This window comes from Ursus americanus, chromosome 16 (assembly GCF_024610735.1).
Source record: "Ursus americanus isolate L20-20 chromosome 16, mUrsAme1.1.p, whole genome shotgun sequence".
In the NCBI taxonomy this organism is placed as follows: domain Eukaryota; kingdom Metazoa; phylum Chordata; class Mammalia; order Carnivora; family Ursidae; genus Ursus; species Ursus americanus.
The window spans coordinates 44,321,933-44,345,697 of record NC_142142.1 but is presented as its reverse complement, the minus strand read 5'-3'; the positions used below and the strand labels follow the sequence as shown (position 1 = coordinate 44,345,697).

The following is a 23,765-nucleotide window of genomic DNA, read 5'->3' as shown; positions in this document are numbered from 1 at the left end:
CCACTCCAATCAGATTTTGCCTCCGCCAACCCACCAGAACTGCTTTTCACATGGCCAACAGTGGCATCCACGTTACTGCCTCCAGTGGTTACTCTTCGTCTCCATCCTAGTCGATCTTACTCCACTTAACATGGACCCCTTCTCCGTACCTTGGGTTCCCCTTTCTTAACTTGGGTTCCAGGACATCACGCTCTCCCAGATTCCCTGTTATCTTTCTGGCCGCTTCTTTGTTTTCTTTTTGCTTCATCCGCAACTTCCTAAATTCTAAATGTTAGAGTACCCAAAGTCCCAGTCCTTGGGCCTGTCCGTTTTATTCTATCTCCTGGGGCTTTATATACCACTTACATGATGAGGACTCTCAAGTGTATAGTTCTAGCCTAGACTGCTCCTCTGAACTTCAAGACTAGTTCATTCAACTGCCCATGTGACGAGACCACCAAGGCTTCTAACAATCATCTCAAACCCGACATGCCCCAAACCTAATTTCCTAATATGATCCATTGACTCTAAGCTTCCCCATCTTAGTAAAATCATGTCCGCTCTAATTTCAAAATACCTCCAGAATCCGTATCGCTCATCGGTATTGTTACCACCCTGGTCCTGTCACCATCAACACTTGCCTGTGTTATTGCAAAAGTTTTCCAGCTGTTTCCCTTCTCTACCCTTGCCTTATCTTCAGTCTGTTCCCGTCACAGCAGCCAGAGAAATCCTATTAAAAATAAATCAGATTATGTCACTCCCCTGCTCAAAAGTCTTGCTGTGTGATTTTGGGGAATTTACTTAAGTACAATGACTTCATTTACTATCCTTTCTTAGGCCCAATTGTCTCATCTGAAAACCGGAGATAATAGTACCTATGTCATAGGGGTCCTGTGAGAAGTACACAAGATTATGTCTTCAAAGTGCTCAGACCACATTCGTTGTCTGTCTTTCTCACATAGGCAGCCCGCACCTGCAGAACTGTGTCTGGCACATAGACCGTACCTGGGGAACATCTGCTGGCTGGTTGAATGAATAGAACTTCTCAATAAGGGGCGCCTGGGTGGCACAGTGGTTAAGCGTCTGCCTTCGGCTCAGGGCGTGATCCCGGCGTTACAGGATCGAGCCCCATATCAGGCTCCTCCGCTATGAGTCTGCTTCTTCCTCTCCCACTCCCCCTGCTTGTGTTCCCTCTCTAACTGGCTGTCTCTATCTCTGTCGAATAAATAAATAAAATCTTTAAAAAAAAAAAGAACTTCTCAATAAACATTAGCTGTTCTCAGCTGTTATTTGCCTCTACAATTTCGCTTCTAAGAATATCCTGTAGTTATGCATGTGTGCAAAGATATATGTATGTCTATTTGTAGCATTATTTAAAAAAATAGAATCAAAATTTCCATATAGAGGGGACTGATTACAAATATATGATAAATCCGTAGGATGGAATATTAAGCAGTCATTAAAGTAAAAAGGATGGAGATATAGATACTGACATGAAACAGTGCCCTAAAAATACCAATAAGTTTTAAAAAGCAAGGTGCAAAACAGTACACATAGTAGGATCATATGCATGTTTTTAGAAGGATAGATGCTTTTTGAGAGTCTGGAAGGATACGCAGGAAACCATCAGTAACTACCCCAGGCAAATGGGTCTACAAGATGAAGGATTTAAGAACGGTGGGGACTTCTGGGGCACCTGGGTGGCTCGGTTGGTTGAGCATCCATCTCTTGATTTTGGCTCAGGTCATGATCTCAGAATCGTGGGATTGAGCCCAGCATGGACTCTGCACTTGGCATGGAGTCCACTTGAGATTCTCTCTCCCTCTCCCTCTGCCTCTCCCCCTGCTCATGCATGCTGCCTAAATGAATGAATGAATGAATGAATGAATGAATGAATAAAATCTTAAAAATAAAAGAATGGTGGTGACTTTGACTATTCGTCTTATACTCTCTTATTCTGCTTGTGTATGTATTAATGCCTAAAATAACAAAACTATTTTCAAAACTAGCAAAATAAGGCCCCTAGGAGAGCACCAGGAATAATAGAAGGGAGAAGCAGGGAAAACAAACAGGAAAAGAAGGCATATTGGGTTGAATTGTATCCCCCCAAATTCGTGTCCACCTGGAACTTCAGAATATGACCTTATTTGGAAATAGGATCTTTGGAGAGAGAATTAGTCAAGAGATCACACCATGTTGGTGTGGGCCCTCACCCAATGACCACTGTCCTTATAAGACACACACACACACACACACACACACACACACACACACACACACACGGAAAACTGAGGCGGGGGTTGGAATGATGCATGTGTCAAGCCAAGTAATGCCAAAGATTGCCAGCACCCACCAGAGGCTGGAAGAGGCAAGGAAGGACTTCCCCTAAAACCTTCCGGCAGCACACAGCCCTGCTGACACCCTGGCTTCAGACTCCAAGCCTCCAGAACTGGGAGAGAATAAATTTCTGCCGTGTGAGGCCAACTAGTTTGTGGTGCTTTGTAACAGCAGCCCTAGGGAACGAATATAAGGAGGGTAAGGGGGAGGCAGAGAAGCGAGTGGGCTCTGAGGGGGCAGTTGTGAGGACTAACTAGTTCATAAGATGTAGTCATGAAACCAGTCTTTATGGGGTGCTTGCTCTGTCCCAAGTTTTATAAAAGGACCCAGGAAAGCTCTTTCTCCTCCAGCCCTTGTACTGGGGTCTGGATATTTCTTCCAGATTTCCAGACACGGTGGAGTGTGTTGCAAAGTGTCTCCCTGCAGGCTTCTGCACTGGAACCCTGTGGGGCAAGGGGTACTCTTGGGCAGGGGGCCTGGCTTATTATCTCAGCAGCTACAGGGATTGAGCCAACAAACCCTGGCTCCTGCCGGGGGCACGCTCCTGCTGCCCGCTTTCCAGCCTCCAGCCGGGTGTCTGCTCTTTGCTCTCTGATCCCCCCTCCTGTTTGGCCCTCTGGCCCCTGCAGGCTGGGTCACGGCCCCCTGGCATCATCACTCTGAAGCCAGCAACCCTGCTGGGCCATTCACAGGCGTAGCCTAGTGGGGGCGGGGGACAGATGTTAGTTCCTTGACCCCCCACTCCCAAAACACACACATATGCTCAATGTGTACCAGGGCCCTGGGAAGGGGTCCAGGCAGAGAGAGTAATGGGAGGCTGCAGGCTCTAGGGGGATGTAAATGGGCTGGGCGGTGTGTGGGGGCTGTGTGTGTGCATGCACACGCACTGGGGAGACGGACAGTGGCAGTAATCAGTGTGAGATGGGGGGTTTGTCCTCAGACTGCCCTCCTGGGCAATTACATGCCAGCAGCTTCATCCACTACCAGCTGGCACACAGGCTTGGGACCACCACGAAGCCTCCCATACAGGCCCCAGCTTGGTCCCTGAAAATTCCCAGCCACATTCTCTGGCCTATGTGCTGGCACTAGGCCAAAGAAGTTGGCCTGGGGTAACTATTTTCTCCCTCAACACACACACACACACACACACACACACACACACACACACACACACACACAGAGTTTCTTCCCCCTAGATGCCATAACCCTATCAGAACAAACTTTCCCCATCCTCTCTGCCCTCTGCTACTCTCTCTTCTTTCTGCCAACTTCCAAATCTCCTTTTCTCTTTCTTACCCTTTTTTTTAAAGATTTTATTTATTTATTCGACAGAGACAGAGACAGCCAGCGAGAGAGGGAACACAAGCAGGGGGAGTGGGAGAGGAAGAAGCAGGCTCATAGCGGAGGAGCCTGATGTGGGGCTCGATCCCATAACGCCGGGATCACACCCTGAGCCGAAGGCAGACGCTTAACCGCTGCGCCACGCAGGCGCCCCTTTTCTTACCCTTTTTAAAGTGCAGATTGTATTATTGATAAGACTCTGGAAAAGAAGTAGTAGAAGAGAGGGGCCCTGAACTCAACTCTGGTTCTTTCTTCAGTGCAAGGTGGAAACTTATATATCAGTTGAATGGACCCCCAGACAAGGGCTCCCCAATTTCAGTGCACACACTCCGAGTGCTTTAGGTGCTGCAGGAGCACCTACAGTCTAAGGTAAGGAAGTGGACATAGATGCGAGGAGTTACTTACTCTGTCTTTGCAAGAGGGAGAAGCCAAAGTTCTTATTCCGAGGGAGGGGAGGAGCAGCTAGTGAGACAAATAGGAGGCAAACTCCTTCTAGAATGGCCTATGGGAACAGCCCAGAGAGAAGCTGGACTTGAAAAGGTGTAGGGCCAGTTTCCAGGCTGCCCCTCTGACTTTAAGTAAAGAAAGGAAGGGAAAGAGAGGGTTGTGGAAGAACTGGAAAGTGTGACCCCTGCTGGGCCTTCTCTGCCTTCTCTCTGTTCCACCGTCTCCTCGACCCAGGGCTCTAAGAACACCAGGGCAGGGGAAGAGAACTTGGGAGGTGTTTATTCTCCAGTATACCCCCGCTGAGTACTCACCCTCTTGTGGCATTAGGTCTGAGTTGGTTTAAAGGGAGAGTATTCTAGAGACACAGAGAAGTACCAAGAAGGAAAGAACAGAGAGAAACAAGAAGAAAGGTGGGGATAGGAAAAAGAGCATACCAAGAAGGGGCGAGGTGTAGAAGAGGAACGGGAGATTCAGGCCAGGAGAGTCCCAGAAGGGAGAGTGGCCCCACTATTTGTCCAGCCTCCAAACCAGGATGACAGGGATTAGGAAGCAGCCCTGCCCATGGGCTGAATTGCAGCCTCCGCTCAGGGAACCCTGAGCAAATACACCCTGATCCCCACATAAAGGGCCAATTAACTGCGCCATCTCCGGGAACAAATCCGCTAACAGGGTGACAAGCCCCTAGACGCTGGCAGGCCCTGTGTTTGCTGAGAGGCCGACAGGGAGCAAATCAGGGGATTAGGACGGGGCAGGAGCCACATGGTGGGACGCAGTTTCCTGTCTGCCGCAGCCCTCCGTGCCCCGCAGCAGGGCCAGGTGCCAGGACCCCGGATTTCTGTCCTGGCTTAGCCTCTGGTGTGATGGAAGCTGGGTGACCCCAGTTAGCAGGAGGACAGCATAGGGCCAAAGAACCAGAACTCTGAAGCATCAGAACAGAGAAAGTAGTACAATTTCTTCTTATCCGAGGAAGAAATTGAAGTCCAGAGCGGTGATGTCTTTCGATTGGCAAATATGGGATTGGAACGCATTTCTGGGTGGGTCATTCCTGAACGGATTGACTTCTGGTGAGGGATTCCTATCCCTTACAGTCTCTTACCTAAATGCAGCCTGGCCCTGCAGCAAGGGACAGCGTCAAATCCCATCTTTTAGTATCCTGGTGCGTTAGAGAGAACGCATCCTTAGCCCCTCTCTGGTCTACCCCAACTCATCTCAGCCTCAAGGTGGGCTCAGATTTAAGACGTCTGTGGGGCACCAGACCCCAAATTCAGCGCGGGCAGACGAGGTGCTGAAAGAACAGCTCCCAGGGTGCTTCGTCCCAAGGGGCCATGTCTGCACCCCAATCCCCTAGCATTTTGCTTCTCGCTTTGCGAAGTCAGTCCAGCGCAGAGCCGACACGATGCGTGGGGTGGGGGGGGCAGTAGGAAGACACCTAAACAGTTAGTTTGTTAGTTTGAGGCCTCAGGGGCCGGTGTGTGGATGGGGGGGGTGGAGTTTTAGGACAAACCTCTCACCCTTTGACAAGTGTCTGCCTGATATGTCAATTCCCAAATGTGCTTACTGTGGGCGCTATGATCCTGCAGCATCCACCTCTCTGGATCTCACCCTGTTTACCTAGCCACTCCCAGGTCCGAAGCAGCCACCCCACGAAGGTGGTCTCATCACACAGAGCCCGATGACGGGGCTAGAACCCCACCACTCAGCCATCCACACGGTCTTACCCCAGATAGGTAGGCCCAGGTCTCCCTGTCCCCTTGACACCCCAACGCTATCTCCAGCCTAGGAAAGTGAGCGAGTGAGTGTGTGTGCACACGCGTGAATGATCCGGTGGGTGGGTGGGTGGTGGGGGACTAGGAGATCTTCAGGTAAAAAGTACTGCAGGAAACTCAGAAGCACGCTGGATGGAGAAGAGGGGATGGTGGTTTCTCCCCACTGCTCCCCGTTAGAAGGACAACCTTTACTGGGTTTGAACGGATTTGCACGAATTTTCATCAAGCCCTTCTCTTCTCTTGCACTTGACTTTACAGAAACAGTATTGCTCTCTTTGTCTTTGTCCTGGACTATCTGCCTTCCGTCTCCTCGAGGAGGTAATACAATTTAATGAACCATGTCCGAGCAAGGTAATGCAAAAGTATTCCAGTAGATGCCAGAGGTATGCATATAGTTGTTAAATGCCTGGGTTTCCTTGGGCCTGCCCCCTCCAGTTTTATCCTTGCTGAGTCTCCTGGAGGTACTACTAGATTAGAGCGTCTGGAGCAGGACTCCGGGTCAAGACGCACCACTTTGTCCCATGGTTTCTGGGCTGCAAAACGGGCTACTGCGGGGTAAAGGGGTGGACGTGCCATGAAATTATTCCCCACCCACCCCCAGCTCCCGCTCCAAAGCACCCCAGCCTCCCGCACTTCGCAGCTAAGCCCCGGGACTTGGGAGGAAATGGAAATCAGGGCTTTGAGCTCTAGAGAAGCGTTCTTAGTTTTAGCCTAAGAGCGGGTAAAAGAGATTCGGGATTCCTGTTTTAAAGTCAGTCAGAAGGGCAGAGTCCGACAGAGCCTCATCCCTCATCTTGGCTGCTTTGAGAAAAGAGGGAAACTATCCCGCGGTGTCCAGAGTCACGACCCTGGGAGCGCGCAATGCGCGGGGCGGGGACTCCAACTCGCGCGCTACGCGACTCTCGTCTCTGGCCCTGCTAGTGGCCATTCGGATGGGGATGGGAGGGTGGAGGGAGGCGGATTAATCCCTTAATTACGCCGTGATCGGCGTGGCACCTGCTTTCCGCCCGCCCAGCTCCCGGGGGACCCCGGCACTGGGGGGTGGAGAGAAGGACGAGGGAAGGAGGAGGGCACGCGAAGGCACGCACCGTACCCAGGCGCGCCGGCAGGAGAGCGGCACCGTGGCTGGGGCAGCGCGCAGAGGCTGTGGAGGGGCTTACGGCTCCCGGCCCGCGGGTCTCAGACCCAGGGGCTGGGCCCCGAGCCCCCCGCCCCGGTCCCAGTTGGGTCGCGCCATGCTCCGCTACCTGCTCAAAACACTGCTGCAGATGAACTTGTTCGCGGACTCCCTGGCGGGGGACATCTCCAACTCCAGCGACCTGCTCTTCGGCTTCAACTCCTCGGTGGCGCCGCTCAACCACAGCCTGCTGCCCCACGGCGATCCTTCTTTCAATGGTAAGACCCTGCCCCGTGGGGACGTCGGATCAAGGGATGGGGTAGGGTGGGAGGGCGGCGTGGAGGGGGAGGCCAAAGCGCTCCTGCCTCAGGATCTGGGACCAAGCGGGGCCTCCCAAGCGCCTCCTCGGGGGTGGGGGTGGGGACCAAGGGGTAATTTGGGGCTTTGAGCATCTGAGTGGGGGTATCGGCGGAAGATCCAGGGCTTGGGAGGAGACGGTTGTTAAGTCCGTTGCTCTCCATCTGCCCAACCGACCCCCGCGGCCGCCGCAAGTGAGGAGAACCGTGGCTGGTGATGGGCAAGTACCGAGCTAGGAGAGGCGGGGACCCACAGCAGGGAGGGCAGAAGAGGGCAAGCGGTCGCTGGCAGGTTTTCCTTCGGGACCCTAAGTTTTCCAAGAACTTACCTAGGACTTGGGTGAGGAAGCTAAAATGTTGGGTGTGTTTGCTACAGAGGGCGACAGAAGCGGAGACCGGTTTAGGGAAACTTAGAAGTTTACCCCTCAGAGGTGGAACTCACAGCCGGCCCACCCGGCACGACTGCGGCGGGCGGGCTGTGCCGGCGGCGAGGTCGTTACCGCTAATTTCGGTGATTAATAAATGACTGAGACAGCGCGCTCTCCCCGAGCGTTGCGGGGAGGCGGCGGGAGTGGATCGCCTGGCGTCTGGGGAGAGGCCCGATCGCGCCCCCTGCCGGCCGCGTCGGGAATGCCCTCTTTCCCGGACTCCTTTGCCCAGGATTTCCCCTCTGGTTCCTCCCCAGTCGCCATCCCTTGACATCCGCCCACTCGAATCTAGGGGCAGCACGGTCCTGGAAACTCGAAATCACGAAAAAGGAGACCTGGGCAGTGTGTCTGTGTTTGGGGGGGGGGTACGCCAGGTGCTAGGGGAGGAGTCCCAGAGCTTCATTAGCATGATCATTAGCTATTCATTAGCTGCTGTCGAGCATCTCCTGAGACCGGGAATGGCAGGGAAGAAATTCCAGGGAAAGGGCGCCTGCAGCTGTGTCTACAGGAATTAGGGGGAAAGAGCCGACCAGAGAGTGTGGTATGTACGAGGGAGCAGGGACGAAGAAGGTGGGAAATGAGCTGGATTCTCCAAATTCCTGGTCGCCCTTAGGATTCCCAGGAGGTTAAGGACAGAGCCCTTCCCACAGACGGCGCAGACACACCTCTGTACCCTCAGCGCTCTAACAGTGTTGTCACCATACCCTGTCTCACGTACTCTTGAAAACGTAAGGAGATCTGTAGGCAAGGCATTGATGGCCACATTTTGCAACTGAGCAAACAAATTCAGAGAAGATGAAAAGTACTTCAGTGGTCACAAAAGCAACATAAAGCTTAGCGATAATAAACCTATTTCCATTACACCCCAAGGTTATGCGATGGGGACAAAGGAATATTGGGGCCTGATAGAATCTGATATGGTACAGTGGGCTAGGGAGGAAGAGACCCTAAGTAATCAGAGAATCACCGTATTTATTGAGCCTTTCCCCAAGTGCTTCACATATAATATGGTCTTATGACAACCCTGTCACTACTCCCATATTTATTCATTCATTTATTTATTATTTTTTAAAGATTTTATTTATTTATTTGACAGAGAGAGAGACAGCCAGCGAGAGAGGGAACACAAGCAGGGGGAGTGGGAGAGGAAGAAGCAGGCTCCCAGAGGAGGAGCCTGATGTGGGGCTCGATCCCAGGACTCCAGGATCACGCCCTGAGCCGAAGGCAGACGCTTAATGACTGAGCCACCCAGGCGCCCCATCACTCCCATATTTAAAACAAATAAACTGCGACTCAGAGAAGCTCCATAATTTGCCCAAGTTCATATAGCTAGGAAGTGTCGAATCTGAGATCCCAGCCCTACTTGGTTCCAGGACAATCCCTGAGCTCTTAGTTGGTCTACCATGGCTCAGCAGGGGGTTGTACCTAAACTGGGACTGGGACGGGATGCAGGAGAAGAGACGAGTGAGAAGCAGAGATTTCCATTTGGAAGGAAGGAAATCGAGAAAATTACTCCCTTCCCTAAGTGGGAGGGAAACTGATCTTGTCCTAGACAGTTAAATAACTCCCCAGGACAATGTCAGCATGGGGCAACCCCTTCCAGCTTTGTCTCCATAGGAACGTCTAAGAGCAGGGGTGGGGAAATGAAATCCAATCCCACACCTAGGCCAGGAGCTAAAGGTCCCAGTGGATTTTGGAACAGAGTGGGAGGGTGTGGGGGGGGGAGGGTAAGGTAGAGAACAGAAGTGGGGGTAGTCCTGGTTAGTTGAGGACACCAAAATATGCGAGGCAGCAGCGGCGCCTACTGGCCGCCACCAGTTACAAATCCACTTCTGAGGAAGTTGGGAGTGTCTGAGCCTGATGGTCTCCAGGATCCGGGGTCCCAAAGCAATTGGAGAAGATGGAGCCAGCAGGAGTCTGTAGGCCAAGTGAGAGACAGGAGCAGAACATGCAGGTGAACCCATCCGATGAAACAAAGGAAGGAGAGGAATCCCCTTTTTAGTTAGTGATTCTTGACCGTTCCCAGCTACATCAACCTGGAGAAGAATCTGTTGAAAACTCTGCACCTCTTAGAAAAGGAATCTTATTCACAATTCCACTACCATTTTCATTCAATTATCGTGACTTCACAGGTTCCTCCAAGCATGATTGTCTGGGGAGTCAGTAAGAGGGGCACCTGGCTGTCTGACTCTTGATCTCTGGGTCATGAGTTCAAGTCCAACGTTGAATAGAGAGTTTACTTAATAAACAAAATAAAATAAAATAAAATAAAATAAAATAAAATAAAATAAAATAAAAAGATAAAGAAGGATTCTACGTTTATTCATGGGCTCCAGGTTAAGAACCTCTCCTAGTCCCAGACTCCCATCAGATCACTCTCATTTTACCTTTCCTAAGAGACTCCAGGCTGGCCCACTTTCTCTATTTTTCTTGCCCACCACCATGCAGAGGCCAAGGACCACGTTTTGGCTCTGGTGCACCACCTCAGGGAGCGAGGACAATCTGCAAGTCAGCCCCTATGGGAGACTGAATGCCCGTGGACTAGAGGGTGGTCTACTTGCCCAGACGAGGCCCAGTCACTCTCCACTTAACCTTGGCCGGAGAGAAGGCTGGTGTTTTTGGCAGCCTAGAAAGCGGGCCTAGGAGTTTGTGTCCTGATTCCTCTACTAATCTGCTTATCTGTAGGCATATCCTTTCCAGCCCAGAGGAGATAACGGACCCTACAGAGGGAAGGGGGATAGGGTGGGCAGGCAGTGTTGTCTTTCTCTCTGGAGCCTCTCCCCTAATTTCCTGGTCGAAACGCTCTGTGCCAACGCCCCTACTCTCAGCGTCAAGGGTCGAGCCGGAGGACGCGATGCCGCGCATCGTGGAGCAGCCACCAGATCTGCTGGTCTCCCGAGGCGAGCCGGCCACGCTGCCCTGCCGCGCGGAGGGACGGCCCCGGCCCAACATCGAGTGGTACAAGAATGGGGCGCGAGTGGCCACCGCGCGCGAGGATCCGCGCGCGCACCGCCTGCTGCTGCCCAGCGGCGCCCTCTTCTTCCCGCGCATCGTGCACGGGCGCCGCGCGCGCCCCGACGAGGGTGTCTACACTTGTGTGGCACGCAACTACCTGGGGGCAGCGGCTAGTAGAAATGCCTCGCTGGAGGTGGCAGGTGAGAGTCGCACTGTCCTCTGGTTGCTTCCAACCAGACGCGGCAGGGCACCAGGTAATCCGATCCAGAACCAGCCCCAATCTCAGCTCCTTCAGCATCTTCTTTTGGGACCGTGACCTTTGGTGTCTAACGTCCATGCTCTGGCAGGAGGAGGAAGTGGGCCTGGTAACTGGGGAAGAGTGCGGGTCTGTGGTGATACACCCCTCCCCAGAATACCTTCCTTGTGTCCTAACCCAGTTTTCATTTTTTCCCCTGGTCATTCATTCTCATTCTCTCTTTGTCTCTGTCCCTGTCTCTCTCTGTCTACAGTCCTCCGTGATGATTTCCGGCAGTCTCCTGGAAACGTGGTGGTGGCAGTGGGGGAGCCAGCGGTTATGGAATGCGTGCCCCCCCGTGGCCACCCGGAGCCTTCCGTGTCCTGGAAGAAAGACAGTGCAAGACTGAAGGAGGAGGAGGGAAGGATCACGGTGAGGCGTGGTACCGTGGCTGGGGAACAGACTAGGGGCCAGGGCCAGGGCCATCACGAGGGGCGGGGCCATAGGGTAGGGGGCTGGGCATGTCTCAAAGGAGGAAGGAGTGAATCTAAGGGTTTTGGAGGGCCAGGGAATAATGTCTTGGATGTTAAGGATGGATAGGATGGAATTGGAATAAAATAGGTGGGTAGCAAGATGGCCCAGGAACTCGTGGGAGGTAGGTTGGGCTGTGGGAACATAGACCTGAGCGCCCCCCTCCCTTGGGCAGATCACGTAAGGATTCCTTATGTGATAAGTGGGTCAACTTTACTCGGCTTCATTGGCTTACTGGGAAGACTAAATAAATAAATAAATAAATAAATAAATAAATAAATAAATAAATATGTTTTGTTGGCTACAAAAGACCAAAGTTCCCATTATTTCTTGCAGATTCGTGGAGGGAAGCTGATGATGTCACATACACTCAAGAGTGATGCAGGGATGTATGTGTGCGTGGCCTCCAACATGGCAGGAGAACGGGAGAGTGGGGCGGCTGAACTTGTGGTATTGGGTAGGCACAGGGAGTTTGGGGGTTACGAGGGTGTGCAGCCTGGGTAGTAAGAAGCTATGCAGATCCCCTAACGATTCACTCACTCCCGCTCCATAGAGCGACCCTCATTCCTGCGTAGACCAGTGAATCAGGTGGTCCTGGCCGATGCCCCCGTGGGTTTCCCATGTGAGGTGCAGGGGGATCCCCCACCCCGTCTACGCTGGCGCAAGGAGGATGGGGAACTGCCCACAGGCAGGTGAGAATCGCCTTCCTCCTGCCTGTAAGGAGACCCCACCCACTCAAGAGCATACCCTGCCCTAGAAAACTGGAGGGCAGACACCGTCTTACTTGACGACACAGAGAAATCTGTCTCCGGGACCGTGTGTCCCCTGCCCTGTCTAGTACCCATCTCCTTTTATGGGTCCCTGTTGAGGCCTACCTTGTCTTTATGTACCCCGATTCTGGTGTCTGCCCTGGGGGAGAGAGGAGCGGTCTGTAGCTGTGGCCAACGCAGCCTGGGGGTGGGGAGGGGAGCAGGTATGAGATCCGGAGTGACCACAGCCTTTGGATCGGGCACGTGAGTGCCGAAGACGAGGGGACCTACACCTGTGTGGCCGAGAACAGCGTGGGCCGTGTCGAAGCATCTGGCTCTCTCAGTGTTCACGGTGAGGGCCCACCTGGGACTGCCGGAAGAAGGAACGTGGAGGATGGGGTGAAGAGGAGGAGAACGGGGGAGAAAGGACAGAGTGGGAGATACGGGTGGGTCACTTGAGACTTTCAGAGGGAGAGAAAGGAGAGGCTGAGCAGGCTTGAACAAGAGATGAATATCTGCTCCTTCTTAAGCGAAGCTTGGGCTTCTCTCTCTCCTGTTCCCTCAGTCTCCCTTCTGAGTGCCCTGACTCCCTGTTCCTTTATCCCCTCCCCCTTCCCAGTCCCACCCCAGCTGGTGACCCAGCCCCAGGACCAGATGGCAGCTCCTGGAGAGAGCGTGGCTTTCCAATGCGAGACCAAAGGAAACCCCCCACCAGCCATCTTCTGGCAAAAGGAGGGAAGTCAAGTAGGTGGCCAGCTCTGTGGGCCTTCCCGCAAGCTTCTCCTCTGGGTCTTAGCCTCCCTCCGTCTACATTCTGCAGACTTCTCTCTGAGGTCCCGGTTTACCTTTGGTCCTCCCAGAAACCCTTGCAGGTTATTTGGGAGGCTTAAATAAGATAATGAGTATAAAAGGCCTGGAACATATTGAACACTTTAAAAAGAATTGATGTTAATATGCTTAAGTGGGAGGAAACAGTCCTGTATGGTAATTCCCTGGAGAATCCTTCTATTTTAGGCAAGGCTGCCCTGAAGACGTAGCAGATCCAGTCGCTGCCTCCTCTCCCAGACACCTGGGGCCTGGGCTTTAATAGGGGGCTCTGGAAAGCGTGTACTGTACCAAAGGGGCTCAGGGTACCTCGTGACTCGCTCATCTACTTACAAGGGACTTCCACCAGGGGGAGCTCACAGTCACCCACCTGGACATACAAATTCCTCAATACACAACTGGAAGGAACATTGATTGAAGTTACAACCTGAGTACCGACGCTAGGGGAAGGGTGGGAATTTTGCTACTAGGAAAGAGGGTCAGTATAATAAAATAAGTCTGACTAATCCCACCCCACTGGAAAGCCAGTTCTCCCACTACCTCATTCCAAATCCATAGCCACAATTTTCCAACATCTTCTCTAGCATCTGGGATTGCTGTATTTTAACTAGATTCTTAAATAAATAAAAATGCTGATGGTAGTACAGGGTGGGGGTAGGTATCCATCAGGGGATCAGCCAGGTGCCATTTACCTGTGACCCAAATCTCTTTCCCTACCTGCCATGTATCTATGTAACATAGAGCCAGAAAGAAGGGGAAAATATCTAACCCTTATCACACAATGTATTAAAAGATTTTCATGATTATTCATTTAATCCTTGTAACTATTACTTAAGAGTCAAATTTGGGGAAATTTGGGCTCAGGAAGGGTTAAGAGCTTGCTCGGTTTCCCAACTTGTCAGTCACAAAGCTGGGAAGTGCACCCCAAAAATCATCTAACAAAACCTCCACATTTTTGTGAATATCTAACTAGTTGGCCCAAGGTCATATAACTGGCTGGGTGGGGACAGAGTAGGAACTAGAACCTTAGGAATTCTCTGAATTCTGGGGTTGATGGGAACAGGGACCTTTCTCTCTGCCAGTTGCCTGCTCATTCCCTACCCTGGTTCCTTGCTCTGTCCCCAGGTTCTGCTTTTCCCCAGTCAGCCACTTCAGCCCAAGGGACGCTTCTCAGTCTCTCCCAGAGGCCAGCTCAACATTACTGATGTGCAGAGCGGGGATGCTGGTTACTACGTGTGTCAGGCTGTTAGTGTGGCCGGCAGCATCCTGGCCAAGGCCCTGTTGGAGGTAAAAAGAGGTAGGTGCTCATGGAGATAGGCCTGGACCCATGGCCTGGAAGGAAATAATGGCGTAAAGATAGCTGTTTTTCTTGGATTCTATATACTACGTCTGCAAGGGGAGGGGCGTGTTCCTGAGACACGGCCTTGGAGTTTGGAAATCAGCTGCAACAGCCACTGATAGGTGACTGGTCCCAGGAAGAGACTACAGATGGTTATCGAAGCCCCTCCAATCTCTGGGGGGAGGAGGAGAGAAGGAACAGAGAAGGAAGACAAGGGGCTGGTGGCCTGAACCCGGGATCCTCTCCTGAGGTGCCTGAGTTCTTCTTCTCTCAGCCTCCTCCTTGGATGGGCTGCCTCCCATCATCCTCCAGGGACCAGCCAATCAGACACTGGCACTTGGCTCCTCTGTGTGGCTGCCGTGCAGAGTGACTGGGAACCCTCAACCTAGTGTCCAGTGGAAGAAGGATGGGCAGTGGCTGCAGGGGGATGACCGCCAGCTCAACCTCATGGCCAACGGTACCCTGTACATCGCCAGTGTGCAGGTGAGTCTCTCCACTGGGACCCGAGTAACAGAGAATGGCCACACAGCCCACGTGCCCACCTCTCGTAAGTATCCGCTGGGACTAACTCTGTTTCTGCTCCTCTGCTCTGAGACTACCGACAGTGGACCACGCCTTCCCCAGCCTTCTGAACACCCACCTCCACCCCCTCACCCTACCTTGCTCCATCCCCAGTTTGCCAGTCCTCTACCCTCTCCTACAGGAGATGGACATGGGTTTCTACAGCTGTGTGGCCAAGAGTTCCACAGGGGAGGCCACCTGGAGTAGCTGGCTTAGGAGGCGGGGTGAGTTTCGCCTCTGTCCCCTTGCTTTGCCAGCACCGTCATCTAAACCTGCTTCAAAAGTAGTCAGTACCTCCCCAAGCCCCAGCACTGATTAAGCTTCCAGATGCCATGGCCGTGGTGGCGGGGAAGAGGGGGACGGAAGTGGTGCCCTTGGGAGGCAGATGTGAGTAGGGGTTAGTTCACTCCATCCCCCTCTCTACCGTCACCGCTGTCCCAGCTCCTCAGCTTCTCTGGGAAGGAGGCAGGTTACATGGGGGGACCAACCTTTTCCCATCCTTCGACTTAAAGATTATCTCCTCACTGCAGAAGATTGGGGAGTATCACCAGAGCCCCCTACAGAACCCAGTACCCCTCCAGGGCCTCCCTCGCGGCCAGTGGTCACTGAGATCACCAAGAACAGCGTTACCCTGACCTGGAAGCCCAACCCCCAGGCGGGGGCCACAGCCACCTCTTATGTGATAGAGGCCTTCAGGTATGGAGAAAGTTTGACACGCAAATCTGGAAAGTCAAAAGAAGGGAATCTTGTGTCCTTAGGGTCTGTGCTATGGTGGAGAGAGTTCTGCCAATTCCCTCTCCCAAGATGAGGTGATAGGAGGGGGCCCTAGAGAATGGATGAGAGGGAGTAGACAGGTTGGGGGTCCCTGGCTCGGACAACTCTGTCAGCCCATTCCCGTTGCAGCCAAGCAGCTGGCAACACATGGCGGACAGTGGCAGATGGCGTGCAGCTGGAGACACACACGGTCAGTGGTCTGCAGCCCAACACCATCTATCTGTTCCTTGTGCGCGCTGTGGGAGCCTGGGGCCTCAGTGAGCCCAGCCCTGTCTCTGAGCCCGTGCGCACCCAGGGTGAGTACGGTCAGAGTCCCTGGCTCGTGGATATGACACACAACACTGCAGAGCACCCCTCCCCCCAGACTATGGCGGCATGGCAGCTCTTTTCTGCTGCGCCAGGCCTCTCCTGGTAGCCCAGCCTGGATCAGGTCATGCCTTCCTCTCATGGAGGGAACAAGAGAGGAGGGGAGAGATGGAAATTCAGTCACCTTGGTAGCCCCTCACTCTTGAGCCTTTTACCTACAGATAATGTAGCTTATTAAGACTGGAAGGGACCTTGGAGGGTTCATCTTCATGTTAGAGATGAGAAACTGAGGTCTCTAAAGTGCAGACAGTAGATTCATATTAACTGGACACCCAGGCCCACCTCTGGAAGCTCTTCCCCTGACCTGCCCCCTCCCAATCCTGGGGTGTGCTCTGGGGTGCTCAGTAGCACAGGCTGTGGGGGCAGCACAGAGGTAGGAAACAAGCACACTTTCAGTCTGACTCCCTGTCCCCGGTGGCCCCTGCTGAGTGGGCTCTTTGGTCGATAGACAGCAACCCATCCAGGCCAGTGGAGGACCCATGGAGAGGCCAGTGGGGGCTGGCTGAAGTGGCTGTGCGGATGCAGGAGCCCATAGTCCTTGGGCCCCGGACCTTGCAGGTGTCCTGGACTGTGAGTGTGGCACGGGGACAAGATTAAGGGCAGGGATGATGTTGGGGGCCATAGGGACCTCCAAGAATGGGTACCGGAGAGTGGGAGGTGAGTGGCTGAAGAAGGCAGGGTGAGTGGAGGAGGGGCAGAACCCGGAAGACTTGTGTGGTCCCGTCTCTCCTTCTGGTATGCTTTGTCCATCTCCTACAGGTAGATGGCCCGGTCCAGCTGGTGCAAGGTTTCCGGGTGTCTTGGAGGGTAGCAGGTCCTGATGGGGGAAGCTGGACAGTGCTGGACCTACAATCCCCAAGCCAGCAAAGTACTGTGCTAAGAGGACTCCCACCAGGGACCCAAATTCAGATCAAGGTGCAAGCCCAAGGCCAGGAGGGGCTGGGGGCTGAAAGTCCCGTTGTGACCAGGAGCATTCCTGAGGAAGGTAAGGGAGGTGGTACACAGGGCCGATGAATGGACAACAGGAAAGAGGGAGTGGGGAAGACAGAAGTTTGCAGGGGAAGAGCAAGCGGAGTTGTGGGAAGAAGGGATACTTGATATCTCAGTTCCCAAGGTGATACCTGGGAGGGGGAAGGTTGGGGCAAGGAGAGGTAGCTGGCAATGACTATCTTTCTCACCATGCTCCACCCGGGGCCCAGCCCCCAGTGGTCCCCCCCAGGGAGTGACAGTGGCCTTGGGGGGTGAAGGCAACAGCAGTGTCACCGTGTCCTGGGAACCTCCGCTCCCTTCCCAGCAAAATGGGGTCATCAAGGAATACCAGGTACTGGGTTTAAGAGGGGACTGGGGAGGGGAGGGGGAGGGATAATCTAGGGGCTAGGATTAGGGAGGAGGGAACCTAGGACGGCTTTGGGGCTGGAGATGAAGTTGGGGGAGAGGAGAGAGGTCTCAGAGTGTTCCCTCCAGGCTGAATGATGCTGGCTAAGTCCCCTCTATCATTCAGAGCTTCGAGTTTCCACGTGAGGCCAGGATCCCATTTCAGACTCTCTAAACCCGGGTCTCGGCCTCCCCAGATCTGGTGCCTGGGCAATGAGAGCCGCTTCCACCTCAACCGGTCTGCGGCAGGCTGGGCACGCTCCGCGGTGGTCCGGGGACTGCTGCCCGGTCTTCTTTACCGGACCCAGGTCGCGGCGGCCACCAGCGCTGGCGTGGGCGTGGCCAGTGTCCCGGTGTCAGTGCAGCTGCGTGAGTTCGGAGGCGGGGTGGGCGCGCCGGGCTGGGGAACTGGGGGGGGGGGTCCTGGGGTGGGGGTACCTACGGGGTCAGGGAAGGCCTCTTCCTCCCTGCCGGGTTTCCAGGCTCCTGATCCCCTCACCTCTCTGACCCCCACAGCTTCCCCTCCGGAATCGGAGCCTGGGCTCGAGGTGGGCCCGGGGCTGGCGGAGCGGCTGGCGAGGGTCCTGCGGGAGCCTGCGTTCCTCGCGGGCAGCGGCGCTGCCTGCGGGGCGCTGCTGCTCGGGCTCTGCGCCGTCCTCTACCGGCGCCGGAGGCAGCGCAAGGAGCTCAGTCACTACACGGGTGAGCGGGGCCTTGGGGGGCGGCGCGGGCTGAGGGGAGCACTTGGGCGATGGGGAGACGGGAAGGAGGGCCTTGGAGTGGGCGGAGCCTGGAGATCCCGCCCCTCAGGGAGGGAGGCGGGCCGGACGGAGAGCAGGACGGGAGGGGCTCGCCGCTCTGTAAGTGGGGGCGGGGTCAGAAGGGACTGGTGGTTCAGTCTCAGTATAGAAGGGGCAATTCTGGAGAGGGGCGGGGAGCTCTTTCCTGAAGGGCGGGGCCTGGCAGGGGGTGTGGCCAGGATCCTGGGCGTTAAATTGTGGGGCGGGGTCTGGGTGGAAAGGCGGGGCCCGCTGAAAAGAGGCTACGAGATTTCTGCTACTCCCTGGTAAGGGGCGTGTCTGGAGAGATTCTGAGGTCCCTTAAATCAGGGTTCCCAACCTTGGCTACACATGGGAATCACTTGGGAGAACTTTTAGAAAAATACTGATGCTTGAGTCCCACTCCTAGAAATTCTAATGAAATTGGTCTAGGGTACAGGCTGAGTGGTGGAATTGGGACCGTGGCCAAGAAGGTGACAAGAATGTGGTTATTTCTGATCCTTTCTCCATTTACTCTCTTCTTTCTCCCATGGATTCCTTTTCGGAAGCCTCCTTTGCCTACACACCTGCAGGTAAGCTGTCTCTGCTCCAGTGGGGTTCAGACCCCAAATACCGGCCCTTCTCTCACTCAGTCTCCCCCTCATCTTCCCAGTGTCCTTCCCACACTCAGAGGGCCTCTCTGGAGCCAGTTCCAGGTAATCCTCTTATTCCATCTCCCAAGGATAGTCCTCCTCCATCAAGAGACCATTCTCCTTCCTCCCCAGGCCTCACTGCCACCGACTGTCTCCCACCGGCCACCCCCAAATTCACCATTACTGTCCTTCAACTCCTGATTACCCTTAAAATCGCTGGCCTGTTCAGGCTCTGGGTCCCCAGCGTTCACATGCTTTCCCTCAGGCCACCCATGGGCCTTGGCCCCGCCCCCTACCCTTGGCTAGCAGACTCGTGGCCCCACCCATCTCGAAGTCCCTCAGCCCAGGAGCCCAGGGGGAGCTGCTGCCCCAGCAATCCTGACCCAGACGACAGATATTACAATGGTGAGGAGTTCTAATTCCCTCAGGGGCACACCTGGCCCCCAACACCCTTCTCTCCTCTCCACCTCCTGGGGCAAACTGAAGGGAGCCGAGGATTGCCAGTCTTCCTGAGGTTGGTCAGTCCTTGGGGAGGATATGAGTTGGGGGAGCTTCTCTTATGCCTAACCTTTACCCTGGTTTGGGAGGTAAGGTTTGGGTGGGGGAAGAAGTTGATCCGGTGGGATCTCCTTTTGCCCTCCATTCTCCTGTTGTCCGCTATTTCTCTGTCTCTGCCCCCTGCCCCTTGCCTCCCCCCTGGCCTCCCTCTTTCTCCTCCTCAGAAGCAGGGATCTCCCTGTACCTGGCTCAGACGGCCCGGGGCGCTGCCGCCCCTACCGAGGGTCCTGTCTACAGCACCATTGACCCAGCTGGGGAGGAGCTGCAGACCTTCCACGGGGGTTTCCCCCCAAATCCCTCAGGGGATCCAGGCACCTGGAGCCAGTATGCTCCTCCAGAATGGAGCCAGGGAGACAGTGGTATGACTTAGTCCCTAACACCCCATTTTAGCTCTGAGCAGAGTATCCCCAAAGAATATCCTCTACCCTTCCCCTCTGGGACCCAGCCCAGCACTTTCTTCTGACATTTCTCATCTGCCTCTTATCTTGGTGCGTCCCCATCCTACCCTTCTCAGGAGTCAGGGGAGGCAAAGTAAAGCTTCTGGGAAAACCTGTGCAAATGCCCTCTCTCAACTGGCCAGAAGCCCTGCCACCACCTCCCCCTTCGTGTGAACTGAGCCGCCTAGAGGGGCCTGAGGAGGAGCTGGAGGGCGGGTAAGGATGCAGGTGCCCTAACCAGATAGGACCAGCGGAGGGACCCCTGCAGGGGGAGGGCAGATGTGCTGGGAGAGGAGGGAGGAGGGAAACAGGGAGGCCAAGTAGAAGGTATGGAAGCTACTCAGTCATCACTACTCCCCTTCCTCTTTGCCCCAGCTCAGAGCCAGAAGAGTGGTGCCCACCAATGCCTGAGAGGAGCCATCTGGCAGAGCCCAGCTCCAGAGGAGGGTGCTCGGTCCCTCCATCCCAAGGGGAAGCCTCCTCTCCTGCATCTTCCTATGGACAGCAGTCCACAGCCACTCTTACCCCCTCACCTCCTGACCCTCCCCAGCCCCCCACTGACATTCCCCATCTCCACCAGATGCCCAGGTAGGGGGGTATATAGTGCCTTGCACATTATAGGCCCTGGGTACATATCTACTCTGTGGATGATTTGATGGATAGGTGAACGGATGGATGGGTGGGTGAATCTGGGGTACAGAGGTCCCATGACCATGTCAGAGTGGAGTGTGATTTGGGAAGGAACGTGGAGGCTGACAAAGTCTCTCACTCCCTTCAGACTGGTTCTCCATTGGAGCAGCTCTGCAGGCTTCTCAGGGCATTTCAAAAATATGCCCCTCCTCATACTTCAGTAGCTTGAGAGCCTTGTCGGGGACAGCCTGTGCCTTATTCCTCGGAGTATCTAGCACAGTCCCTGCCACATGGTGGGCACTTAGAGTTCCTTGAGTGAACGAATGCTGAGGCCTCATGTCATTGCAGGAGGGTGCCCCTCGGGCCAAGTTCCCCTCTCAGTGTATCTCAGCCAACTCTGAGTAGCCATGAAGGGAGGCCTGCTGGCCTGGGTGCTGGCGCCACAGCCTCCCATCACCTCAGCTCCAGCCCTGTCCCCAGCACAGCCAGCAGTGCCCCAGGTGAGTCTGCAGAATGCTCAACCTCCCCATACCCCCCCCCCCCACAACTTGTTTCCTCTTCATCCTCAGGCCCCTTTCCTGATCCTCTCTCTTACTCGCTCTTCTCCCCATCCGCTGATGCTACAGGGAGAACCCGGCAGGTGCATGGGGAGATGACTCCTCCACTTCAAGGGCCCCGTGCCCGAATCCGGAAACCCAAGGCTATTCCATACCGTCGGGAGCACAGTCCTGGAGGTGAGGGTGCCATGGGCCATGAGAGATGGTGACAGGAGGGGGAATAGGCAGGAAACCAAGGGTGAGCTCTGGGGGCTGGAGGAGGGAGCAGGTGAACCCAAATCTTGGGCTCTTCACTTGCAGGCTCCTGGTGCGGGGGAGTAGGAGTGGGAGAAAGATTTGGTATCAGGAGAGGTGGGAGACTCTGCTGAAAACAGGTCTCTCCCTAGACTTGCCCCCACCACCCTTGCCACCACCAGAGGAAGAGGCGAGCTGGGCGTTAGGGCTGAGAGCAGCTGGCAGCATGTCCTCCTTGGAACGGGAGCGGGAGCGCAGTGGGGAGAGGAGAATGGCACAGGCTGGGCCCCTGGGGGCCCAGCGGGGTCCTCACCTGGACGGTAAGGAGGGCCAGGGCAAGCCAGAGGGTCACTGCTACATGAGAAGGTGGGACTGGAGGCTAATTGTGTAGTCGAGACGGTGCCATAGAAGGACCCTGAAATTATCAACCCGGCACACCCCTCACCTTCATTTGGGCTCATGCATTTGATCAAAACCTATACTTGTCTCTGTAGCTCTCTCCAGGAAAAATCCCCTGAGTAATTTCCCAGGACTGAAGCCCAGATGAGAGAAGAGTGGGGCTGGGTGTTCTGTCTCTCCTTTCCCAAGGCTCTTTCTGTCTGGGAGTTCCTGACGGGTTTCTGAGCATGCGTTATGTCAAGGCCATGTGCTGGGCCTTCTGTTGCTCCTCAGCCCCCACGATGGCCTGAGCCCCATGTCTGCCCTCAACTCTTCTTCCAGAGCTGGGATTGAGGTCACAGTGGCCCAGTAGGCAAACAGTGATGTTCTGTTCTTTGCCTGGGCCTGGTGGCCCTTCTCTCTTGTGCTGCAGAAGAGGCCTGGTTCCCTTACAGCCGACCAAGCTTCCTGTCCCGGGGCCAGGGCACCAGCACCTGTTCCACAGCAGGAAGCAACTCTTCGAGAGGTTCCAGCAGCTCTCGAGGCTCCCGGGGCCCTGGACGGAGCCGGAGCCGGAGCCGGAGCCAGAGCCAAAGGCCGGGGCAGAAACGTGGAGAGGTGGGGACTGGAGTATGCGAGCAATGGAAGTAGAAGGCTAGGAGGGGTGAGCCAAGGGGTGACTGGGAACAGGAAGGTAGAGAAGGGCTTTCTGAGCAAGTGTCAAAAGGAGGGGACCCAGGGAATGAGGGGGAAGGGAGGAATCCTGGAGAACAGGTGACAAAGGGTGAAGTCAAGGTCATACGTAGAGGTGGTTGGGCTCCCCAGAGGAGAGTGGGTTCAGGAGAAGGGCTGAGGAAGAAAAGAGGCATGTCCCCTCTTATAACCTGTTTGCCCTGGCCTAGGGCCTTGCAAACCAGCCTCTTTTCTCTCTCTAGGAATCAAGATGACCCTTGATGAGGATATCAGGAGTTCCACAGGGAAGGGCTCGTCCCCGGGCTGGAAGCCTTGGATGACAGTCCCTCTCCTGGTAAATGGGGGTGAGCAGAGAGGAGCGGGGGGTCTCTTCCCTCCCGGCAATGATGCTCGGAAGTCAGAGAGCCAGCTCTTCCCTTTCTATCTCTTTCTACCTGAACCTCATTTGTAAAAGAGACAATAAAAAGAGTCTGATCAGAGCCCTGGACCCTGCTTGTCTGGTTTTGTGAGGACATGGGGAAGAAGGGGCTGCGAGAGAGTGTAGACCAAGGCACACAGAGTAGTCTCCACTTCCTTTTGAACTTCCATCAAAAGCACTAGGTGAGGACAGGGGCCTGTCCTGCCTCCTGAGGGAGCTGAAGCCCACTCTCTCCCCAGTTAAAACTAGTAACCAACAGTGAGAAACTTGTCCCACCTTCAGACAACCAAGCCAGACCCTCCCTGGGTGCCCTCCTCTAGGGTCTAGCTACTCTCCTGTAGGGAAATATGCCCCTCACAATAATAATAACTTTTTAGGACTCAAAGAAGGGCTCCTGGGTGGCTCAGGCCGTTAAGCATCTGATTCTTGATTTCGGCTCAGGTCAAGATCTCAGGGTCGTGAGATGGAGCCCTTCGTTGGGCTCCACGCTCAGTGGGGAGTCTGCTTGTCCCTCTCCCCCTCCCTCTGCTCCCCCTTGCTCCCCCCTGCTCTCTCTCTAAAATAAATTTTAAAAATCTGTAAACAATTTTTAAAAATAAATGAACAAAATAAAACTCAAAGAATGGGGTTGATGGGGGAAACCCCAGCCAAGTAGGAAAAACCTGACCCCCTTACAGAAGGGTGTGTGAACAGGGATATCTCTTGGCCAGTCTAGGCCTGGATGTGATCGGTTTGGCTGGCGTAGGATTTTTTGAAACTTTGGCCCTGAATGCCACAGTGCGCACTGCTTCTTCTCTCACAGCCCATGACCCTGAATGGTTTTCTGAGCTTTGTTTCCTTCTGACTTCTTCACCCCCAGGCTCAGTAACTGCCCTGGGCTCTCAGGGGACGGCCACGGCCCCCACCCCCACCCCCAAGCCCAGGCTCTTTCTGACCTCTCCTGCCACTGTGACCTGTGTGTACAAGTCC

At 54.5% G+C, this 23,765-nt stretch overlaps 1 protein-coding gene across 1 annotated transcript; it reads left to right on the top strand.

Moving 5' to 3' along the window:
* Positions 1-7,105: 7,105 nt before the first annotated feature.
* Positions 7,106-22,826, top strand: ROBO3 (roundabout guidance receptor 3). Its single transcript, XM_045797589.2, has 28 exons — positions 7,106-7,265; positions 10,600-10,926; positions 11,236-11,393; positions 11,829-11,949; positions 12,046-12,184; positions 12,466-12,593; positions 12,861-12,985; positions 14,192-14,363; positions 14,680-14,888; positions 15,109-15,190; positions 15,497-15,662; positions 15,870-16,036; positions 16,555-16,676; positions 16,866-17,091; positions 17,306-17,427; positions 17,678-17,849; positions 17,997-18,182; positions 18,808-18,831; positions 18,912-18,954; positions 19,157-19,296; positions 19,614-19,808; positions 19,964-20,102; positions 20,262-20,474; positions 20,865-21,016; positions 21,143-21,250; positions 21,460-21,627; positions 22,119-22,303; positions 22,621-22,826. The coding sequence occupies exons 1-28, from the start codon at positions 7,106-7,108 to the stop codon at positions 22,630-22,632; spliced, it is 4,161 nt and encodes a 1,386-aa protein (XP_045653545.2). The 3' UTR covers positions 22,633-22,826.
* The last annotated feature ends 939 nt before the right edge of the window (positions 22,827-23,765 follow it).